The following is a 20953-nucleotide window of genomic DNA, read 5'->3' on the forward strand; positions in this document are numbered from 1 at the left end:
GATTTACCATTAATTTTACTGTAGAAGACGTCATTAGCAGTTTGATAAATGTATGCCTGTACTACTTTCGAACTAAAAATACTTTCCAGTGATTTTTTTTTTTGGTTTACAAATGATGATTCTACAACAATTATGAAAGAACAACACAACTAATATATCCGTTGGTAATCTACTATAATATGTTTATCAGATCGAGCAAACCCTACAATTGTCAATCATAGTTTTTGAATTAATTTTAATTTTTCATTTTAATTTTTCTGATAAAAAAATCTTATTTGAATAATTCCTAATAATATTTTTAATTCTGTCGCAAGAGTAATTTCATTTAATTTTATTTACAATTTTTTTAAATTTAAATTTTTTGTGTAAACTTTTAAGATTTTCTTAGAAATTTTCATTTTATTTTTCATTTCTCTTTTGTTTCAAAACTTAACGAATTTATTTACAATTTTTCATTTAATTTAATGTTTCTCTCTTTTTTTAAGTAAAGCGTTCACAGTATACCAAAGCTTTATTCGACATGCTCGACATGTTGATATTATTATTATTATTTTTGATATAATTATAAATGTCTCGTGTCGACCGTCAATAAAAATTTAAATTGAACAAAGTTCGTAAAATAATCAAATTTTTCTATTTAAACAAAAATTATCAACAATGACAACGTAATGGCGCACCTCACTACATCGAACTAATGACATTAAAAATTAAAAACAAAAATTATGACACGCACAACGGGAAATGTACAGTGGAAAGAAGTTGTAAAAATAATGGAAAAAAAAACAAACATCACGAAGTTGGTTGGTTGATTTAGTGATATGAATCGCAAATTGATTTATTGAATTTTCGAACGAGTTCAGTTTTAAGGGTGGTGGTTGTAATTACTTAAGTGATTTTGTTTGGTAACTAATTTTTATTGATTGAAACAAATAATTTTCGAGCTTCTACAGCATCTACTGATTGGAAGAGAAAATCGTACCATGATTCTGAGTTTAAATCTGAGGAATATTGCAATCTCTGTTGAGCCGAGTTTACAGATCAAAATGTGCAAAATCTTACACCAAGTTCGTGCTACCTACTTGATATTTATAGAGGACAACATTACTAAAGGGTAATCACTACCATATCTTTAGAACTACTCAACCGATTTTCATAAACTTTTTTCGCCTAGAATTATTTGTAATTTGAGTTGAGACCCATATTGAGACCATCCGACCTACAGTTCGGAATATAGAGTGGAAAACCCAAAAAAATGGACAAATGTTAAGGACATACCATCGCCGCAACTTGAGTTATATCAATGTTTTCTTAGTAGATCATAAATGGAGAAAAATCATGAGGTAGGTCCATAGCAATCACCATGACGATATTTTTTCAAAAACAATAAAAAGCGGGACGACATTAAATAAAATGTTTCGCTGATGATTTCGACTCATGAAACATTCTAAAATATTTTTTATTTCGCTGCACCCTCCAGCACAGTAGTGGTAGTTATTGACAGTAGTTTTTTTTTAACCATAACTTTCAAACTTTGAGTCGGATATAGCTTATATGGAGCTCAAAAAATCAGAAATAATTATTTCAGTGAAAAAAAGTAATGAAAATCGGTGGAGTAGTTTGAGAGCTAATAGCCATAATGGTAGTTACGACCTTCAGTAATTTTGCCCCCGATGTTACTTATTACTACAGGCAAGAGTTTTATTGCAAGTTGTCCCTTCTTAGATGCTACTAGTTAAAAAAGTTTCGTCATCTTACGATGCATCCGCATAGTCTCGGAGTCTCGCATCATTTGAGATTTGCATCACTGAGATGTAAGCTTTTGATTCTCTCTTTTCTAAGGTGATCGGTAATGACACTGAAATGTGAATCACAGAATGTTCTAATGACGAGTTGAACGTTAGACACGCCGAAAATGTTGTTGCGATTTTTTAAATCAATAATTTACTGAAATTGATCATTGAAACTGCCATATTATTGGTATATACAAAGAATGGATTCCACTGTGGAATTTATGTTTATTGGATACTGCCCAAAGTGTAGTAATTGTTCTCTTTTTTCTCTAACCCCCTCAGTAGATCGCTCTATATAACAGCAATTTTTAATTTAATACGACAAAACCCCTACTTTTCTAAATTTTCTTTTTATTTTGAATAAGAAAATTTCAGCTAAGGCGACTAGAATAATTGAAGAAAACGATTTTGTTTGAACGAAAATGAAATAAAATTCCATTTCTATCTTCGACTAAATGAAATATCAAGTGAAAATTGTCCTAAAATTAAATATGATTTTGATTTTACAGAGTCATCGTTCATACACATTGTTAAGCTAGTCAGTCAATAATTAATATAAATGAAACAATAAAATTGTTTTGATGAGCATCATTTTGTTGCTAATTAGAAAATTTATTAAATTTTATTTTTCAATTTAACTTTTTACTTGAAAATAATTTTTGGTTTTCATTCATTTACGACTTAGGAAATATATAGTCGAATCAATACAGGATTTTCATTTTTAAATTTTGTTTAAATATTACGTTGATCTACGGGCTAAAGTATTGATTTCAATGTAAACAGGATGCAACGAGAACCGCAAAACTCAAAATATTTGAATGTCGAGTTTTTCTTCACTGTTGGTTCCATCGGTCACTTTTACAAAGAAGTTAATGAAATTTGAAAGATTTCCAAAATCTGCCTGCCCTGACAAATGAATTACCGCCATGAGAATAGTCGAAAAGTACCAAAAGAAAAGAAAATTTGTGGAACATTTGTTGATCTGAGGCATACCGTCACTAAATTCACAAAAACTGGAATTTTCAACTTTTGAATCTCAATGAATTTTATATGCTTGCAGACATAGAAACACGAGAAGAACTGAAAATGAAGGCTTGCACAGGAATAAATTGAGATTGAAAGCATTAACCAAAAACGCAAATTTGATGGTTCAGAGCTTTCCGGATAATTGTTTTTATTGGCTTACAGCGCAAACCCTCTTTTGAAGTCTACAAAAATTGTCAAAATAATTGAATGAGATTTTTTTGTCGGAATAGCTCAGTTGTCTTTATTGATTACCAAATATTTCGACCATACCGATAAGGTATAAGTTAATGTACGTGTAAGTTTGTGAGAACATTTGTTCTAGAATGTTATTTGGTTTTCAGATCAAACCACTGACGATGACGATGAACCGTGGTCGAAATATTTGGTAATCCGACAAAAAAAAACTCATTTATTTAGCAAGGCTCAAAAACGACGTAAATTTATCAAAATAATTGATTCATGGCTGGTGCAACAATTTAAATTCATCTTCCCCCAGAGTAGTTTGCGGTTGTGTCGAGTGAAAATTACCTCGAAAAACGATGTATACTTTGTCTTTGTGACATTGTATGGAGCAGAGAGTCAAGCTGAGCCAATAACTTTTACTTTATGTGTATAGTGGCATGGGCTCTGCGTGAAGACTTTCTGGAGCGTTTTCACCCTCGGGTTGTATATAGTGTTAAAAGAGAATGTCAAAAAGGGTGTTCACCCATCGAGCTCAGTTAAATTAACTGGTTTGTTCGTAGTTAACTGGAATTTTACATACGATTTTTGACGTATCACCCATCGAAACCAGTTAAGCAACTGGTCATTTTTCTCTCTTTTACGCTCTTTTAAGACTGTATAAGCTAGACATCAAATTTTGTTAAACAGATTTATTGGTGGTGCCGATTTAACCTGTCACACACGTCATGCATATGACCAGTATTATTATCGGGTCTATTACTTCCATTGATCCAAGTATTTTCAGTCGGTTGATTTAAAATCTTGTACTTCATACCATACTACCCAGAGCTTGTCATTATTTTTATCGTCGTTATCGATAACAGATGAATGTGACAGGTTAAGGATAATCACTCAGGATTTGTCGTGAAAATATTTTTTTTTTATGTTTTGACCGGTCTGAATAGATTTAGGGAATTGGCGATAAGTTCGTAATTTTATTTTTTTTGTTATGGTGTGGTGGGGTATACAGTCCGTTCGTTACATCCTGTTTGAATTAGAGTGACTTTAGAAAGTAAAATTTGTTTTGTTTGAAAAAAATATGTACAATATTTCTATTTGAGTAGATGTTTGTGGATTTCAAACATTACAACATTCGTTCCAAATGTTCAAACGAATTCGTTTTTCTTTTTACATAATTTGATCCCAAAACACGTTCATTTGATAAAATGTTGGCAAATAAAACAGCTAATAATCCAAATAATATTTTCCTTTTTTACAATTTTTTTTTTCTTTAATATTTCCGATAATTTCAATTTTCACTTATTGAACTACCTGTCACCTGTCACCGTTTTACATTTTACCATTATTAATGGTACAAAAATACTTATCACTCCCTTAAATTGTCTCATCAATTTTCCATTCTCCAGCATCAACATTTTAGCGTAATTTTAGTCGAGACTCAATGTTCACACACCCACACAAATTTATTACCGTTGTTGGTATGATCGATACGAATTCATTTGGTTTCACTAAATCCACTTATTTTTACCGACTGCTGAACGGAGCCTACGGCCCCACATTAGGTTATATCATACTATCGTACCTTGTAGATGCTGTGGCGATGGTGCTTGTTGCGGTCGCTGTTCGTCAGACGATGGTATTTGAATCGAAGACATGCTGTCCATTGAACTTAAGCCCAAATTTGAACCACCGAAACCTGACGGAATTATTCCGCTACTCATGCAGGGTACACCCAACACCGGCAACGGTTCTTCCGGAGGTGTTACCTGTAGATTAAACTTAAAATCAAATGAATATTCGGGTGTGTTTGTGCAGTTTATTTACCTCCAGTCCGATGCTGCCATTCAATGCAATTTTTATTGGATTCGAATGATTGCTGGCCTGCATCAGTGTGGTGAAATGACTGATGCCAATTTCTTCGAGAGACGATTTTCGTCGTCCCGAAACGCCGACATTCGGCAAACCTTGCCTCAACGAATTTGATCGTCGGAGCAAGATATCGTTGTCAATCTAAAATGTAAAAAAGAAAAAATTGCTAACATCTGTGATCGGTTGATAAAATGGATTTGCTTAACCCTTAATGAATTGCTGCGTCCTCTGGTTTGTCCAACAAGCGTAGGGCTATCGGGTAAGGAAAGAGAATTGGATTTAGTGGTAACTAATGGTGCACGTGGCGTTCCATACCCAGATACTCCTTGCAACGAATTTAACTGAAAACCGGATCCACGACGTGATCCAGCTGCACCAGCAGCTGCCATATTCAAATTCGAACAGAACGATATGTTTGATTTACGTCGTGAATTATGTCGCTCGAATGTTTTTTGTGCTGAAAATGGTGATGGACGAACAAGGTATCTGTGCGAAAGTGTGCAAAATGTTGAGGATGAGTTGGAAGTATATATATAATTCTGTATGATCAAATCGGAATTAAGACTCACATAATATCACCTTCTTCCAACTTTAAATCACAACTGGGATTTATGATCACGTAAGACAAACTGTTACGTTTCTCACTAACGTCATCATAGTCTACGCCCGGCAAATTCAGAGATTCCATACGACTACGAACTAGATTAGCTATTTCGGCTCGTTCGATTTGTTGAGCATGATTATCACGAGCCTCGTCTGTCATATTGATTGAATACTACAAAAGATAGTGGAGATACGACAGTTAGAAACGGTGGATGAGCATTTTTCTTGGTAAAATTCGAGAACTGAAATTATTGCATTTGAATCAATGAAAATTTGTTAGCACCTCGTGAGGTTCGATAAGGTTTTGGCAATTTGAAATTTTAATTAATGATTTGAAATTCGATAAATATGGACAGACAATCAATGTATCAACCAGACTAGATAATCATTTGAAGAATTTTTTAGAAATTTGAATGATTTTCATTTCATCAAATGCCTTCCAATTTAAAGTCAATTGAAGAGCTTTCTTCATCGAAATGAAGGGAATGAAGCTTCCCATGTTTGTCTACTTCAACAAAAATTTAGTTTAAATTGTCTGTCGGCTTCATTTTCTAGTATATAATGGTTACGGTTATATGTCTAATATTGGTACTATCTACGGAACTAAATCAGAAAAATGCATTTTCAATAAACGGTAACATTTCAACATGAACTCTCAATTCAATAATCGCTATGGTGTCTCTTTTACATCATATCAGGGCCTCTAGAAATTGTTTTGCTAAATTTCTGAAAAAAATTTCATTGAATTTTTTAGTTTCTAGCAACACCAGTCTCCAGTCATGTACTATTAATCGGACACTGGTTGTGTCCGATTACTGATACGTGCCTGGAGACTGTTGTGCTTCCCCTAGATCTAATCTCAAATTTCTCGACAAAAAAAATCAGAAAAGATCGAGGAAACTTCAAAGAAATGTAGAAAAATTCAAGAAATTAACGAAAATAATTTCTTCAAAATATGCCCCGCTTTGATAGAGTCTAGTGTATATTATGTTCAATGGACTAATATCTAATTCATAATGTTATTCCAAAATGCAGCTGAACTAAGATCATTATTATGTTCAATTTTACAGATTAATCTAATAAAATAACAAAATCATTCAGAGCTATAGATATACCAACATTATACGTTACTTACCGGCGGAAATGAACAAAACTTTTGTATGAATATTGTGTGGTGTTTTTGAATATAAGTTAATCGAATGGATGAATCAATGTCAAACTAAAACATTTATGTTATTCACAAGAACTACGAATAAGTTTTCCACAAAATTTATTATATCGTTTTACAAGAACGACAGAATTGTCGGAAAAGTCCAACGAATTTTCTTTTTACCGTAGTTGTTGCAGTAGAGGTACATTAAGATATAGTAAGGAATTAGGTTCTTTTTTTTTGTACTAACCAATTTATACCAAACCTTTCAAATTTTTGATTAAAAAAAAATCAAAAAAAAATATCAAGAAGACTTACTGATGATCCTCTTCTCTCAGTACAGCTACCTAAACAAGTTGTTGATTTTGAATGTCCAGGCGGTCTATATGTGACACCGCGTAGACCGCCTTCACTTGATGCCTGTTTGCCTGACGCAGGTTGGCCAGATTCCTCATCGTACTAATTTTTGGTATTTTTGATAGCATGCGTCAAGCGGTTTAAAAAAAATGAATAAAAAAATTTCAAATCATTTTGTGGTATCGAATTAGGTGAATTTTGTTTTCTTTCTTTTAAATTGCTTGATTGTTCATTTTAGTTCAATATTTTTTTTGGTTTTTTGAAGACATTTAAACATAATTATTTACATTCGAATAGATAAAATTTTGAAAAATAAAAATAAAAGAATTCATGCTGTCAAGTCAGACCAAAAAGAGTGTTCGTTACAACATTTAGATCTTAGTTAAACGAGGGTTTCTTTTACCGTATCTAAAGTGCAACACAAGGACAATGAACAAGTTTTGACTTTTTATTGCTAAAACAGTGAAATTGGTCCCTGATATTCAATCGAAGCTCTTGTCCCGTTCCTCTCGCTTAAAAGTTTTTTTTTAATTAATTTTTCGTTAGATTAAATTAGACTTTGAAACCGAATCTGTTAGATAAAAAATGGTAAGCTAACAAATACATCTGACACAAGAGCCCGACCAATTTTTGTGACCATACCTTGACGACATTTTGGTGATACTTTCTATAGTTTGAATGTCAAAGCAATTGCGTACAATCGATACTCTAACTGAAAGATTTTGTGCTGATCACTTAAATGTGTTCGGTACAAGCGAAAACCAGCACTTTAAACATATATGTTCCATTGAAGTGGAGAAGCAGTCAATATATTACAAGTGTGCTTCCGGGGAAATTCACTTTACACTTTGTAGAAGTGCTGAAGCAATGACTGTACAGTGCTTCGGGGAAAAATCAGTTTGTGCATATCCCATTTCAAAATTATGCAAAATTTCCACCAGACAGAATTCTTTAGATGGTCAATATTAATGGACGTGTCACTGACATTATTAACGAGCCAAGGAACTGTGTCATTAATCGTGAAATTTGGCACAATTTTCAATTCGAAGGAGTGGATAGATGTTGAATGTAATTCTTTTCCGAAAATCAGTTTCCTTAAGAAAAATGTTTCGTTGCAAAACCTAAGGTAAAACACGCCACAAACGAATGAGGAAAAGCTTTCAGGCTACAACAATTTGCATTCATCTAAAATTAGGTAACGTTTTTTAGTTAGGCTACAGCAGCACTGCCATTTAACAACACACTTATCAGCAAGCTTTTACAAGTGCATGCGTTATTTCAATGAACATATCCTCACACACACATGCAAAGCACAGAAAACTTTCATTTGAATTTTGTGCAATTTTAGAATTTACAGTTTTCTTTTAGAAACGGTAGGTGCATGAAACGAGAACCTAATATGCACACCACATAGCCAATTCTTCAACTTATTTTTTTTTCTTTTCTTTACTACCATCAAACTAACCAGATTTATTGCTAATGGAACCAATAACATTGTCGACATTTATTACACAAATATTCGTAATGCTAATTTTCGTTATTTTAAATTTGTCACATTTAGTTACACAACAATTTGTTTTGGCTTCGTTTTGAAACACATAATTGATTTGACTCACTGCGTGCGTGTGCGACGACCAAGAGGGCCCAAATTTTATTTTTATTTTTTTTTTAAATTTGCTTTTCATCAAATATAGGAATGATACCTCACCATACGTTCATTCTGTATTGTTCTTATTAATAATTGTTCAACAAATCCATAATTGTAAAGTTACTCTTGTTTGAATTGCAAGGTGCATTTACAAAGCAATTTAAATTTTAAACTAAAACATGAGTGAACTAAATTAAGATCATGGGGGGATGACTTTAATCATAAAGCTGAGTGAATTACATAAAAACAAAAATAATTTACAAAAAGTTAATGTTCAACAAAACGGATATAACCTAAACGTGTTTGCGTTGGGACTCTTGCACATTTACACACCCCGACTGGAGTTTAACTTAAATGGTGTTTGCTATGGGAAGTTGCTCTCGCGTACCGATTCCCTTGTCAACAATAAGTTTTTTTTTTTAAATAAATTACAAACAAGTTAAAACAAGTCAAAAACTTGTACCGAAACCCCCGTCGAAAACGGGTACATAATTTTCAAGGAAAATATTTCAATATTTGAGCGGAACGACAAACGTCTACATCCCTTCGGTTCTAATGTAAATTGTGGATTTAGAAACAAATGTTTCTGGAACTTTGACCCGCATTCCGGTAATTTGGCATATTAAGTATTATGTACATCAAAGTGGCAACCTTCCACGGTGATTACCCAATGTGATACAACAAACACAGAGGCAGTGGCTATAATTTAGTGAAACTTTTGCAGGTGGCTATGTAATCTGTTGTGGTAAATGTGGTCGATATGCCTGTCGTATGTGAAATGTTAAATACAGTGCGCCAGATTCATTTTACATTTTATAGAATTTAAGATCCGACAATTATGTGAGTACGTCGGTCTATACATCTGAATATGATGATTATTCAAATAGATTGATTCCAAGGCGGGCAGCCCATAAGTTATTCCGGAGAATTCGATTGGATTAAGGGAAAACATAGTTTTGTAATAACGTCCCATTGACTCACAAAGTGTCTAGTGTCTAGATGTTGATATGGTTTCTCGTTTACTAGTCACTCTGTCAAGTGATCTATAACTCAAAATAGCAAAATATATGATGAAAATATTGAAGTGATAGATATCCTATCAAACACTATGAAGTATCAAACTAAACTAAAGAAGTAATAGATTTAAGGCTAACTTTGGTACCAAAAAGTGTATTATACTGCTCTGTCAAAGACTTTGACTCAAAGTCAGGAGTTTTAGGTGTATGTATCAGTTTCCAACGCAATAGTTTGTAAATGGCTTTGATATCCTCCCATGTCATCCTGAAACCTGGTTGAGCTGAACCCGATTTGATAAATTTTGATATGGCCTGAAATAACCTTAGACCTGAAATATAGGCTTTAGGTTGACCTGAAAATTTCTAAAAATTTCAGGTGACCTGGCAGGCTTCTCTTTGATTTATGTGTTCCTACACAGCGCTGCTCTTCCTGGCAATTGTTTGATCGATATTCTAGACTCTGAACTTGCGTCGACCAATTATTATTATGGTTATTGTAAGCTGAACATTCATTTTTTTGGGAGGACTGAATGTTTAATGAACATCGGAATTTCCAATATACAGCTTCTAACGATTCTGGCTTTATTTGGTCAATCAAAGCTAGAAGCTGACCTAGTATATAACACAAGAGGATGACAATAGTTGCCATTGAAATTTAAACTGGTGATTTGAGTCCCTGACTGTTGCTTTGGAGGATCATAAGAACCAGTTCTAGTCCTTAGAAATCAGAAATATTTAGAGCTACAAAAAACTGTTCAGTTCAATGATGTTTTTACAGTGCAAGATGATACAAGATGATTAGAGAAAATAAAATGAAAGGCGAACCACATACCAAAATGTTGGAATTGTTAATTTTGAACCAATGAAAGGAAAACGAATAAACTGACCAAAAAAAGAAGATTTAATCGAACAGAACGGAAAAGGAAACGTAAAATGCAATAATGTTTACTGCTCTTTTCTTTTTAGTATTTTAATAATAGAAATGGAAGAATAAAATTGAATTGCTAAAAATATACGCAAAGTATAAGCTTGAAGTAAAATCAAGTGAAAAAGTTTCGTTGTTTTGTTAATTTTGATGGAATAAAAAGTTTTGTGGATATTTCGTGACACAGCTTTCAATTACTGTGAATTTTTTTTGTTTTGTTTTGCTTGATTTTTGTAATTTGAACTCACCGATGGTCGCAATCGCACACAATGCCTGCCAAACGCTGAAAATGGTCCCCATCTATCAACAGGCGAATTACTCACATGTGATGCATCTGCACTCGATGTGTCCTGTGTACGATAAATGCCAATCGGTACTTCACACGTTGTTGAACACAATTTTTGATATAGACGACCATACGTTCGGATCCACATGTCGTCCTTAGTAATTTTCATCTGCAATCGAAACAACAGCAGTTGGTTAGCTGATCGAACTGTTATCAATCGATGGCACTTGATATACCGAAGTCAAAAATCCACTTCCTGGCGCCTGATCGATTCCTAACAATAGTCTTACGAATGTTATCACATAATCTTTGACAAAGGCCTGATATAGTAGTGTATCCAACATTGATGCACTGAAAACACAACCAGCGGCAAATGGAAGTCGAAACATATAGGATATGTGTGATCCTCGTTCTTTCTCTCTCTGTGGATGAAACCATTTTCGAGTAAATCATTTACCGTACGCCGCCATCAAACCCTTGAATTACCTTCTCCATTTTCGATAAATGCAGGGCGTATTTATCATGTGCACGGAATTGTGTAAATCTCATATTTGAGCTCTGCGACAGCTCAGTTATGCTTTTAATACTGGGGAAAAATCTAAACGGAAAGCAGAGTTGTAAACTCACATACCGGGACTGGTCAAAAAGCTTCAATTACTTGAACATCGTCTGCACCGCAACAATGGTATTACAGTCCGATAAGCTATCTTCTTCGGCTGAATTTGATAATTCTTTATTTACAACGACAACGTTTTCGGCTAACGTAATTCCTGCTCGCAACAAATCGTCCAAACAATCGATCGAGCCTAACATCCAATAGACTAGCGGGAAAAATGAAATTGCATCTAAGAAGGCTACATCCGGTCGTCGTTCGAGTAATAAAATGATTGGATTTAGCGATGTCTTCGATTTAAAATGAGCGCGAAGTGGAATGATAAAATTGTAGATTCCATTTGATGCATAGTCGGCCGCCAGAATTATCGTCTTATTCTGCCATTGATATTCCTTTGCATTTCGATAGCTACAGTGCTCGCATACCTGTAATTAATTGGGCGTTGGTGTTAGTGGTCCATTCATAGCATGCAAAATAAATAGAATATTTGACGAAAGTGCTCAGCACGTTGTCATAGAAATACCACAACGTATAGCAGCACCACTTTAGCAATTAATAAGTTTTACGCAAATGCTTTTTGTGCCCTGACGAATTTTGTATCAATGAATCCTTATTAAATATTCAATCCACGATTTGAATGGAACACATTTCCGTTTTAATTTCTTAATCATATTTTAGATTACTCCACTCGTTGTTGTTTCCCGCATACCTATACAATACAGTCTTTCCATAGAACAATTAAAAACCGAGGTCAGATTTAAAATCATTTGAATTTAATATTTCTCTAGATGCAAATAAGGATCAATACATCCAGCGGTATGTTGCGCTATATATAGTACTATAGCGGCTAAAAAGGTCTATTATTTCAGTAAATTATATTAATTTGAGAGGGTTTGCGAAAATATGATATTTGTCATAAAACATTTAACATCTTAGACTTAAGGGGTGGTGGTGGACGTCGATACAAATGTAACACACGATATTGAAGGCAAACGTTTCCATTTACGTTTTAAACTTTACCAAAAGCTTTTGTTCCGTAATTTTAGATAATGTGCCCTAAGTTACGCTTGATTTTGTGTACTTCTGACGCTACAACCTTTCTCCTAGGTAAATATTCAACTCACCTGAGCCAATTGCAGACAGCACAGTGGTTTCTTTTCTTTCAACAAATAGCATAACGTCGGACTGACGCCGATGAACGGAGACACTGGCGGAAATCCTTTGATGATTCTGTTGTGGAAAAGGTAACAAACTTAATTAAGGCAATTGCGTTCGCCGAAGACCGCACCGAACTGAGTTCGTGTACAACAATTAAACGACTTTCTTCTTTCATCATTTCCGCTACAACATCAATCTAAAACCTACAAAGTCTTCTAAGTACTAAGATGTGCATCTAACGATCACTAAGTGTTTTCAGGTGCATTAATTTGTTTGAGGGACTAAACTAATATTATTTTTCGTAACGATTACTTTCTACAAAGAAAACGCAAAGTTGTCAACGGAAACCATTAAAAAAAGATTTTTTTCTTCTTAGTATAAATAACAAAGCGTCACCAAGACCAAACTTCTTCATAACTTTCCATAATTTTCTGATGGTTACACAAAAACACTTACCGAGAACAATCAGCATGCCATGCAGGAGGTGAACACTCAGGTGAATCATCAGTTGTTGTACTATATGGATTTGTTTCCGCGGATGAGCTCATAACGAGCGAATAAGTTCTTAATTGGGAAAAGTTACCGGTGAAGTAGCTAGAGGGTACAGGATAGACAAAAATTCACACGAACACAAAACATTTAACAAAAAATAAAAAGTGTGATGGGGGGAAGGGTTTAGAGTTTGATTGGAGTTGAACTGAGTGAAATTGAAACCATAAATAATATGCGATACAGTTGTGATCACTATAATCATACTCAATCAATTATGATCGTCTTATATAGAAGCTCAGAAACGGTGATAAGGCATTAGCATTTAGTAGGTTAAGCAGTAAAGAGTGGTGAGTGTATTTAGTCATTTAACGTTTCTCTAGATAAATTATAACAATTCACTGGAGAACTGGTGAAGTTGAGAAATATTCTGAAGCTACGCTCTCCAAGAAGTACTTACCTTGAACATATAAGGTCAAAATGTTTCGGTATATTACAGGTCCGCAAAGACCTGGCTTTAGGCTATACACTTTGACGAATGTCGACTGAAAGCCTTTTTAGAAACGGCTAATCATCGATAGCAACAACAAATAAGCGATGAGCTTTGGTTAATGTGCTCTTCTATCATAGAATGCACGTAAAAACGAATGAAGTAAAAGCCTTGTATTAAGCATTAGGGGATAGAAGTACTAGATTTAATGATTATACGGCGATACGCTAGACGTTTCTGAAAGGTTAAATGAAAGTAGAGGTTCTGTTTAGTTTGAGAGCAATTAAATAAACCTTTAATGTTGCATCTGTGCAGTCTGTAGTGTGGTGTATAGAACTTTAAGAATCTACACTTAAAGAAGAGAAGTAAATGACTTTCACAATGCAGTTTTGACCTATTATTTTGGGGTGGTATTTGATGAGGCTGGTCATATATTTGACACCTCAAAAAGTCATGTTTTTGGAGAGGAGGAGGAGTCATCAATGATTTTACACCTTTATGGCAACACTGAACTGTGGATGTCACCTAATACAGAATTAAAAATCTGTCTTGCAAAAACTGCTTTATTGCGCAACAGTAGAAAACTTGATAAAGTAATCAACAGTTTGCTCTCAGAGTCTATTTTAAGGAACTAAATTCTAAAATTTCAAAACAACAAAAACAACTGGAAACTTCATAAAACCAACCGATTCGATAAGCTGTGCTTGGAGCGAATATTACAGACATCGTTTCAAAAACTTAAGAATTTAATTTCCTTAAAATAGACACTCGCACCCTGTCACAATACGCACATTATAACGATCCCCAAAAATCCTTGCATATGTTTAGAGAGGAAGCGTATCGTTTCAATGGCAAAAAATAAACATAATTTTCAAGTAAGCATTCAGTTGTGTGAAAGTTGAAATTCCAGATATAAACAAATGGCATGTACGATAACAACACAAAGATCAAAAGAAAAGTTTCCCTTAAATCGTTTGAGCTTCCGAGATCTTTAAGGTTTAAGGAAACTCAATGTTTTCACGTTAAATTACAATCAAACCCATTTCTCTTATAACAAAGCCAGACACGATTCATCATTTACATATCGCCATATATGCACCACAATACATAATACAAAACACAGAGAGTTTAACCTTCTCATCTCGATTCTATTTTAGGCAAACGAAAACTTCTATTCTCGTACAATCAATTTATCATTGTTTGGATATTTGTAAAAAAAAGGACGCAGACACACATCAAAAATGGGTCAATACGAAATTTGATTAAAGCTTCATTTTAGGTTTGATAATTTGAGCTTTATATTACGATGTTCGACGTAATTGTTTTGGTTTTCATTGAGTGGGTATGATTATACTACATTATATGGTACTAATGGTGGTTTAAGTTAAACATTAATGCTCATCAAAGGTATGATAACTCATTAATATAGTTTTATTGCTTTTCTATTATTCAGTTCAACAATTTTTTTTTATTAATATTGTATCTGATGCATGGTGGTGTTGCTACAACTAATATTATGTACAGTACAATATTATTGGACGTGTCATTATAACTCTAATGTGTTTCGCTATGACAAATGACAAAGTTTTTATTGTTTGTATAACATCGACAACGAGAACATAAAAATGTTTTTGAAATAAAGAAAATTTTCATATTTTTTTACAAAGCCAATCGAAAGTGTAATGAGCTGATGATTTCGCGGACATTTATGAGAAGGGAATCAGTTATTTCATAAAATAAGCAAGTAGGTACGAATCTGATCAGTTGATTCAGTAGAAAAACTAATTGGAAAGGACATGAGCAAGTCAAAGCTTAATTGAGTATTAGAAACATTAGAGTTTGCGTAAAAGTCCCAAGGCTTTTGCTTGTAAGTTCTACCTGATTTTATATTTCAAAATGATAATTTAAACAAAGTAAGGACTTTTCGATAACAGTTTTTAAATGAATCTCAAATGCTGATGTGTTCCCTTCAGCTGGTCTCTTTTGTTTGTTGTTGTAGTTATTGATTCTTCGTTGCATTATGTATTATGCATTATGTTGGATTATGCCTTCGGCTTGGACAGTGGTGCGTACATTATTTTATCTGCCGAGTATCGACATAGACAGCTTTGCCTAATATGTCAATAATCTACTATTATCGTTGAGTTCTTGTCACATTCACGTTGTGCGTGAGGATAGTTGAACACAACGAACTAGATGCGATAAATATTTTTTTTTGACTAATGAGAGAGATAAGCACAACAGGCCCACTGGGCACTGGCGGATTGCCCCGCACATTAATACTAATGAGTGAGTGAAAAAACTAAACTGACAAGGATGCATTAGTGTCCATACAAATTACCAATTTTGTTCCACTCTTCCCTGAATTGTTTCACAAAGAACAGGGGAGAAAACCTAATTTTCAAAATTTTCATCGAAATATGTCGATAATTCTAATGTTTCAAATTCTTTGCAACGAAATATGCAACCTTTAATTTTGGGATCACATTTGGCTGTGATGGAGATTAACTGAAGAAAAACACCTGACTGTATTGACTGTACTTCGAAGCGTAATCGAGATTTCAGCTGTTTGTTTGGAACTTAAAGTATAATAAATTTGCGATTAAACTTACAATTCGGTTGATCTGTTCAAACATTTTTGTTTGATGAGTAGCCCAAGAAGGAAAAGTTTACTGAATGGAATCAATTCACATTACGCAAAAAGTAAAATAGAAAAGTTGTTGCAATTCCAAGACAAAATTTGCTTCAAGACTTGAAATTTCAGTCAGAAATATTTTTTTTTAATAAATAACTTATCTGGAGAATAAATTCGTTGCAAGGATAGAGATATATAGCTCATATCTTTCTAAACAATTTACATGAGTTAAATGTGCAATTTACACTATTCAAATATAAGCATTCAAGTTTTATGTGACTTTCATGATATTTACTCATAAAATGAAAAGATAAAAATGTGAAAGAGATTGAAATAGAGGAATTAAAGACGAGATCACAAATAAACTTACGCAATTTTTTCCGACGGTGATCGCCATGGCACATCGTCATCCAATTCATCTTCACTCTCATCACCCTCCTCGCCATCTTCATTGCCCGATATGCTAAACGATGACGACGTGAACATATCCGGAACGGGTAGAATTGACGGTCGTCGACTCCCTAAAAAAGAAACGTTCAAATTGCTGAATTTGAAATCGAAGCCATTGTACCTCTTCGTTGATTTAGAATGTCGGGACTCAAGAGATTTGGATTGTTATTTGATGGTAATTCTAAATGATTTCCTGTTGAATGAGATGTTATTGTTGCAGCTGGTGTGGCAGCGTTTGTTGTTTCAGTGGTGTCTTTTAAATTTTGTTTCGATTCGCTGGTGGTTATTGAATGCAAAGCGTCGGTGGCTGTGTTGGAAGATAGAATAAATTATTTGTGCGGGAAATCGAATACAATTCCTTGTAAATTACAGTCAATATGTTCTGAACGATTAAGTCTATTATTGTATACGAAGCTACGAGTGTGTTAAAGAAAGTGCAGATTTGGTTTTTTTTATTGATTTTGTGAAAGAGCTCTATAAATCGTCAAACTCTATAAAATATGCAAACCCTGGAATAATTTGAGTTAAGTGTAAGAGATGAAGAAAAATAAGGTGTCGATTTGCCAATTTTAATGAATGTTCAATCTATTATCATCTCCTATCGGTGAAGGCTAAAAAATTAAAGAGCTGGGGCTAACAGCGTCTTATATAGGAAAATGAATGTCTTACCACTACCACGCGCGTGTGTGTACCTATTTCATTCGTATAAAGACTTAAAAACAAATTTGTTTGTATGAGTGGCTGAGTGGGCCAGCTGAAAAACATATGAAGGAAATTCATGTCCTAATTTCGCTGACGTCGACTGCAACTTCTATTAAGAATAATTAATTCGGACTAACAATGTGCATTCGTTTGTTGAGATTGAATTTTTAAAAAATTAGGAAAATTTGTATGCGCTTATGATGGGTGATGGGTATGCAGTTCATTAACAGGCAGGCTCGCCCACATTTGAAGCTACATAGTTTTTTCTTCTTATTATCCAAGGATTAACACTTTCATTGATAGAATACGTAAACGAATTATAAGCAAAGTCACACACGCCTGAGAAGAAAAATGATTTGAGACTAAGTATTTAAACTTTCAATTTACTAGGAGATCATGAAAGTTTTTAAAGTGAAATATTTATATGCTTTGTCGTCTGAAAAGGTTTTGTTTAATTATTGCCACGACAGAGTAAATCCAGTCAGGATGTCAAATAAAAAAAGACAGCACACCGTCAACGGGTGGCATTACCCGACATTACCAACAAACAATTACATATAACACAAAGAGACGTTGTCGGTACTAAATCCAAGACATTAGGTTGCCAATTCAAGCAGATGTTTTTATTGTGGACAACAACCTGATAAAATGAATTATTTATGTTGCAGTTGAGTTTCGAACCCACAACTGGCAGTTCAATAATTCAATGTGAAGTCTCGACTTTGACACTGCGCCAGAACACTGACATAATTGATTTAATTTCACTTCGCAAAATATAAGGCTATTAGATAATTCAGGTCCCTAGTCAAATCAAGTGCACCTGCCTGTATGTACTATGTCGTGTTCATGTTTATTGTGGCAGTTTGTGGTGGAACAAGTTTTAGACTAGACATACGACGATTTTGGCTTTACTTTCAGTTGTTAAAAAATGATGAAGATTAATTTAAAAAAATTAGAAAAATTTCGTAAAACAATTTTTTTGCTTCATACAATGCAAATGTGAAGGCGAAGAATGTCGTCTAATCTAATTTCTACACTGGCCACAATATAACGTTTATCATTACTTAACATAAGCAACGAAATTTCGATCATCTCGATTTGCTTTTGCCGTCTCAAAACTCACACATTTTTAGCATTTTAGCATAGGCAGTGCCTAGTAGGTATGCAATGTATGAATGATGATGCAGAATGAATGAGATAAAAACGCCATAAATTAATTTAATTGATGAAAGTTATTTTGTGGCCACTATTAAGCTACGCAGCTAGATTGTCTTATTACAATATGCAGTAAGCAGTTTCCTATTTCAAAAATTGTTTTTCGTGTGTCGCCTTTTTTTCGTGCAATAATATTGATTGCACGATGGTCAAACGCTTTACACTTGAATTTCCAAAGCATTTCTTCATTTCATGCCAATATGTTTCACTGCTTGATGTGCATGTGAGTTCACAATAAAAACACGATCCCAAGCTTTAATTATTCATTAAATTATTATAAAAAAATGAAGTCAACATAATAATGTTAATTGAAAGTCTAATGCGAACATGTTCAACTTAATTCGTATAACGGTGTTGTGTCACCCACAGTAGCGCTAAAAAACGCAATTTTCATGGTGTTCTCGGAATTGTTATAGAGTTTCGACGAAATGTATAAATTTCCAGAACTTTTGTTTTGTACTTACAGTCAGAGGCAGTGAAATTTCAGCATGAATTTGTTTTAGCTGTTTTTCAACTGAACCACACATACAATAAAAGCCGTTGATACTAGTCTATACGGTTAAAGCTGCAACACGCAGTTTTAATTGTTTGTGTGGATCAACTGAAAAGCAGCTGCGGCAAATTCATGCTGAAATTCCACTTCCTCTAACTGTAGCTTCATGACCTTCGGTACGCTATAAAACGTAAATCACCCATTCCAAATTGACTAGGCATTAGTCACCAATAACCCCACTAATTATAATTGCTATATTTCCATTTTATCAATTAATAATACAGCAAATGGTAAGGTAATCAACGTATCATCAAAATCAGCTCAAAATATATGATTAGAAAAGTTATTCGTACACTGATCAACAAGAGCCGAACAAAATCTGGTCTGACTATACTTATCAGTTAGCAGCCAGAAGGTTCGTTTTTCAGACATTAATATTGTTTATGACAACTTTGAACTTCCGCACATTACTTTTTATTGTAATCGCTGTCTGATTACCTGGAATAATTCCATTTCTTATGTAAGTGAACACTGCATACAGACACGCACACATAAAAGCAATTAAAGGTGATTGTGGTTTTCAACACGGCTAATTAATATTTCCATTTAAATAAAAAAAGTTCGTAATGTTGATTAGTTAATAATTCGTTTTGTTGGCTAACTTAGTATTTTATACTATAGTCAATTGGAAATAAAGAAAATTGTTGTTGGACATCGTTAGGCACAGGTGAAATAACTTAATTGATATGCTTGTACGAAATAATGTGTAGCTTACAGTTCAGTTTCGGGTCGAAATTTGTTTCTACCTTCTACGAAGCACAACTATAAACCAATTGATTTGGTTGTGAATAGTAATTTGATCAATTGGCAATAGATATTTATCCACCAAGTGGCATATGAAAATATTTTCTCGCAACAGATGTCGATTGCCAACCTCCGAGGCGAGGACAAGATTATTCCAGAAAAACAGAGTTAACTCACGAATCGAATCGAGTGTAGAAAAGAGCCTAAGAATATTGCTTCATTTGTTTGAACATTCGTTTTAATATATAAGACCAAATATTAGCCGTAAGTCATCGATTTTTTTTGTCGTTGCTGTCGATAACAAGTTATAAGCCACTTTTGAAGCGGTGTGATTTTCTTGACACGAACGTTATCGTCATGTCTCACAGTGGTACATACCGAAAAAAACGGCGTGCGAAAAATCAACCGATTATCGTGACACTGAAAGCCACAGAAATTACGTTTCGTCTAACACTAGTCATGCTAGGCATGTTAGTGCTTAAAAATCTGATTGACAAATGGAAACGTTTTTCGTATTTTTGAAATATTTTTTGACTTTGGGCCAGTGCCGTGACGTGAGGGGTATCGAACATCTTTGTACTTTATCTTATACTCTCATCTACTCCTACACAACAAAAGTATCACGAAAATCGGTTGATTTCTCCCGGAGATTCTTCTCACGCCGTTTTTTCGGATTTTTGAAACCCTGTGTCATTTTTTTTGAATATTTCGCGTAGTTCCTGCTAATTTTACGTTTGATATAGGGTGGTGAATTGAATACTGTAGAGTTACTTCCGATGCAAGACATCCCTTTGGCACTTTTAGCAAAATATAGCTTTTACTTTACTAGTGAAGTAGTAGGGTGAAAACCCTTTAGTAATGGGCCTTTACCTCCCTCGTAAAGTAATATAGGATAATTTAACAGTCTTGATACCTCGCATCAAGATGAGTAGAAGTGTCCGAGGGATTCAACGAGATATCTTATCACTTCACATTTATAGAGTTAGTTGTAAAATTAGTACGTACAAAGAAATTGAGTACTTATGATCTTTTCCTAGTGCTGATTTGAAAC

General features: G+C 34.0%; 1 protein-coding gene and 1 long non-coding RNA gene across 9 annotated transcripts in view; both read right to left on the reverse strand.

The window, feature by feature from the left end:
* Positions 1-368: 368 nt before the first annotated feature.
* LOC119080299 (potassium channel subfamily T member 2) overlaps positions 369-20953 on the reverse strand; it is a 152731-nt gene continuing 132146 nt past the window's right edge. For 2 of the 8 annotated variants that reach the window (XM_037188573.1, XM_037188579.1), the window contains 13 exons: positions 16810-16995; positions 16609-16759; positions 13081-13218; positions 12591-12696; positions 11512-11891; positions 11340-11451; positions 11090-11275; positions 10816-11022; positions 6940-7080; positions 5438-5643; positions 5075-5354; positions 4824-5009; positions 369-4765 (listed from right to left, as the gene is read on the reverse strand). In XM_037188573.1, coding sequence (XP_037044468.1) covers positions 4568-4765; positions 4824-5009; positions 5075-5354; positions 5438-5643; positions 6940-7080; positions 10816-11022; positions 11090-11275; positions 11340-11451; positions 11512-11891; positions 12591-12696; positions 13081-13218; positions 16609-16759; positions 16810-16995 — 2477 coding nt within the window. In that variant the 3' untranslated portion in view covers positions 369-4567. Of the gene's footprint in view, positions 4778-4823; positions 5010-5074; positions 5355-5437; positions 5644-6939; positions 7081-10815; positions 11023-11089; positions 11276-11339; positions 11452-11511; positions 11892-12590; positions 12697-13080; positions 13219-16608; positions 16760-16809; positions 16996-20953 lie in introns of all 8 variants that reach the window. The other 6 variants (XM_037188577.1, XM_037188574.1, XM_037188572.1 and 3 more) reach the window with 6 other exon arrangements.
* On the reverse strand, positions 17346-17985 carry LOC119080304. Its single transcript, XR_005088308.1, has 3 exons — positions 17955-17985; positions 17726-17729; positions 17346-17359 (listed from the first exon to the last, which is right to left on the reverse strand). It is a non-coding gene; the product is annotated as an uncharacterized LOC119080304 (long non-coding RNA).

Source organism: Bradysia coprophila, unplaced genomic scaffold (genome assembly GCF_014529535.1).
Source record: "Bradysia coprophila strain Holo2 unplaced genomic scaffold, BU_Bcop_v1 contig_350, whole genome shotgun sequence".
NCBI lineage: Eukaryota > Metazoa > Arthropoda > Insecta > Diptera > Sciaridae > Bradysia > Bradysia coprophila.